This window comes from Pteropus vampyrus, unplaced genomic scaffold, assembly GCF_000151845.1.
Source record: "Pteropus vampyrus isolate Shadow unplaced genomic scaffold, Pvam_2.0 Scaffold632, whole genome shotgun sequence".
NCBI lineage: Eukaryota > Metazoa > Chordata > Mammalia > Chiroptera > Pteropodidae > Pteropus > Pteropus vampyrus.
The window spans coordinates 355,167-357,825 of record NW_011889413.1 but is presented as its reverse complement, the minus strand read 5'-3'; the positions used below and the strand labels follow the sequence as shown (position 1 = coordinate 357,825).

Here is a 2,659-nt window from a genome sequence, read left to right as displayed (position 1 = left end):
CGTGTGTGGTGTGTGTAGTATGTATGTAGTGTGTGGGGATGTGTGATGTGTGTGCATGTGACGTGTGGGTGTGTGTAGTATGTAGTGCGTGGTTGTGGGGGGTGTGCGTGTGACATGTGTCTGCCGCGGGGGACTGTGCAGTGTGTATGTGGTGTGGAGGGTGTGAGTACAGTGGGGGTGTGGTGTGTGTATGCGGTGTGTGGGGCGGTGTGCGTGCACACACATTGAGAACAGTGCGAACCTGGGTGCAGTCTCCCTGGCCCCGCGGTCCCCTCCTCCGTTACCTGAGGCAGACGGGACAGGGTAGCACCATGGCACCCATAGGGGTCTGACCACCGTGGGGGCAGCAGGGTGGGGGTAGCAGAGAATAGAGCCGTGCCCACCTCCCAGTGTTCAGCCCTGACTGGCCCCCTGAATAAGGTCTCACGGCGGCCATCACCAACAGTCGATGGCTCTGACTGTCGTAGCCTGACTCCCTGAGGCTTCCAGGCCCTTCAGGACGCCGGCCCGCCCCCAGCCCTCCACCTCGAACCAGCCCTGCTCAGCCAGAGCCCCTCACTCCGGCCAGGTTCCTTGGTCTGGCACACCTGTCACCTGCAGGAAACCCTCCTGGATTCCCACTGGGCCTGCATCCATCACCACCTACAGGGTTCTGCTCCCACCTGCGGGGTCATGGCCTCTTCTCTTAAGCAGACCCCATGTCAGAGGAGGCAGAGCCATGTCCAGTTCACCCCTACTTATGCTGGAACGAACCCCTCTCACCGTAAAGCCAGGTGGAGTGGCACCTGCTCTCAGACGTGGGAGGTTCCCCGTGCAGTGAGGGGTAAACCTGTGCGAGAGAGCCCCCCGTGGCTCTGTTTCCAGGCACCAGCCTTCACTCCCAGCCCTGCAGGGGCTCAGCCGGCCAGCGCTCCTGCCAGCAGGGCCCCAGGCCCCGCAGGGCGGTGTCCTTCAGGACCGGCCTCTGTTCCTGTGGCTCCAAGGGGCAGCAGGGGGGTTGCCGGCTCCCCTCCGGAAGAGCTGGGCCAAGCCCCTTCCTCACCCTCCCACAGAGTCCCGGTTCCTCTCTGGCTGGGTCCCCAGAGCCCAGCCAGCCCACCCGCCCCAGCCTCCAGGTCCTTCCTGTCTGGTGGCAGAGTGGGCCTGGGGGAGGGCAGCAAGTGGCAGGGATCTGTGAAACGCACCAGGGCACAGTGATTGGCTCTGGGGACAGTCCCCCAAAACCAAGCACTCGCTGTCTGTGGGCTCCCCAGGCCTGTCTGCGTCCAGCCCTCACGTTGCACCCCCAGGCGCGCCTCCCTACCTGGTCAGCAGGGGTCGGTTGGACAGGGGCACCGAGTTCCGAGGCCCACCGCGCCCCAGCCTGGGTCTCTCTCTCCTTTCCAGTCCCCCTCCTCCCAGTCGCCCCAGCCGCGCCCTCTGTCCTGCCCCCAGACACTCCCTCCACAGTCCTCTGTCCTCGGTCTGGTCACTGGCGGTTCCGGTCCTGAGGATGCGCGTCTGCCTAGCGGACCCAGGCTCCAGGGCTGGACGGCGGTGACCGTCCTGATCCCACCCAGAGCCCGGCCCAAAGCTCGCAGGCTCTGCGTCCGCTGAATGTTCGTGGTGCCCACCCGGGGTCCCTGAGCCCAGGTGCTGGCTGACCGGATGTGTGTGCTGCACCCACCATGGGGCGGGGCGGGGGGGGCCTCTGGGGACCCGGAGGGTGTCCATGAGGCTGCGCGGGCGCAGTCTGCAGCCGCTCGCCTCTCGCTTTCAGCGCATCAGGGCGCACGCGCGCTGCCGAGATGCTCCGAGGCCCGTGCTCCGCCCTCCTCCTCTGGGGGCTCCTGGGGGTGCTGCACGCCCAGCAGCAGGAGGTCGTCGCCCCCGGCCCCTCGGAGAGAAACAGCAACTGCCCAGGTACCGGTGCGGGGGCGGGCGCGGGTGAGCAGAGGCGCCCAGCAGGCCCCGTGCGCGGGCGAGGTCAGCGCGGCTCACGCGCGCGCTCCGTCCCTGTCCCCAGAGAAGGCCGACTGCCCCGTCAACGTGTACTTCGTGCTGGACACGTCGGAGAGCGTCACCATGCAGTCCCCCACCGACAGCCTCCTGTACCACATGCAGCAGTTCGTGCCGCAGTTCATCAGCCAGCTGCAGGACGAGCTGTACCTGGACCAGGTGGCCCTGAGCTGGCGCTACGGCGGCCTGCACTTCTCCGACCAGGTGGAGGTGTTCAGCCCGCCAGGCAGCGACCGCGCCTCCTTCACCAAGAGCCTGCAGGGCATCCGCTCCTTCCGCCGCGGCACCTTCACCGACTGCGCGCTGGGCAACATGACCAGGGAGGTGCGCCAGCACGGCGCCAAGGGCGCGGTCAACTTCGCCGTGGTCATCACGGACGGCCACGTCACCGGCAGCCCGTGCGGCGGCATCAAGCTGCAGGCCGAGCGCGCCCGCGAGGAGGGCATCCGGCTCTTCGCCGTGGCCCCCAACCGGAACCTGAACGAGCAGGGCCTGCGCGACATCGCCAGCACGCCGCACGAGCTCTACCGCAGCAGCTACGCCACCATGCGGCCGGACTCCACCGAGATCGACCAGGACACCATCAACCGCATCATCAAGGTCATGGTGAGCGCGGGCGCCGCGCTCGGGCTGGGGGCGGGGCCGGGCCGGGGCCGGGACC

At 67.7% G+C, this 2,659-nt stretch overlaps 1 protein-coding gene across 1 annotated transcript in view; it reads left to right on the top strand.

Moving 5' to 3' along the window:
* Nucleotides 1-1,442: 1,442 nt before the first annotated feature.
* Nucleotides 1,443-2,659, top strand: part of COL6A2 (collagen type VI alpha 2 chain) — a 14,664-nt gene continuing 13,447 nt past the window's right edge. The window contains exons 1-3 of the mRNA XM_023525813.1: nucleotides 1,443-1,632; nucleotides 1,760-1,902; nucleotides 2,006-2,604. Of these exons, the coding sequence (XP_023381581.1) occupies nucleotides 1,788-1,902; nucleotides 2,006-2,604 (714 nt within the window). The 5' untranslated portion in view covers nucleotides 1,443-1,632; nucleotides 1,760-1,787. The remainder of the gene's footprint in view (nucleotides 1,633-1,759; nucleotides 1,903-2,005; nucleotides 2,605-2,659) is intronic.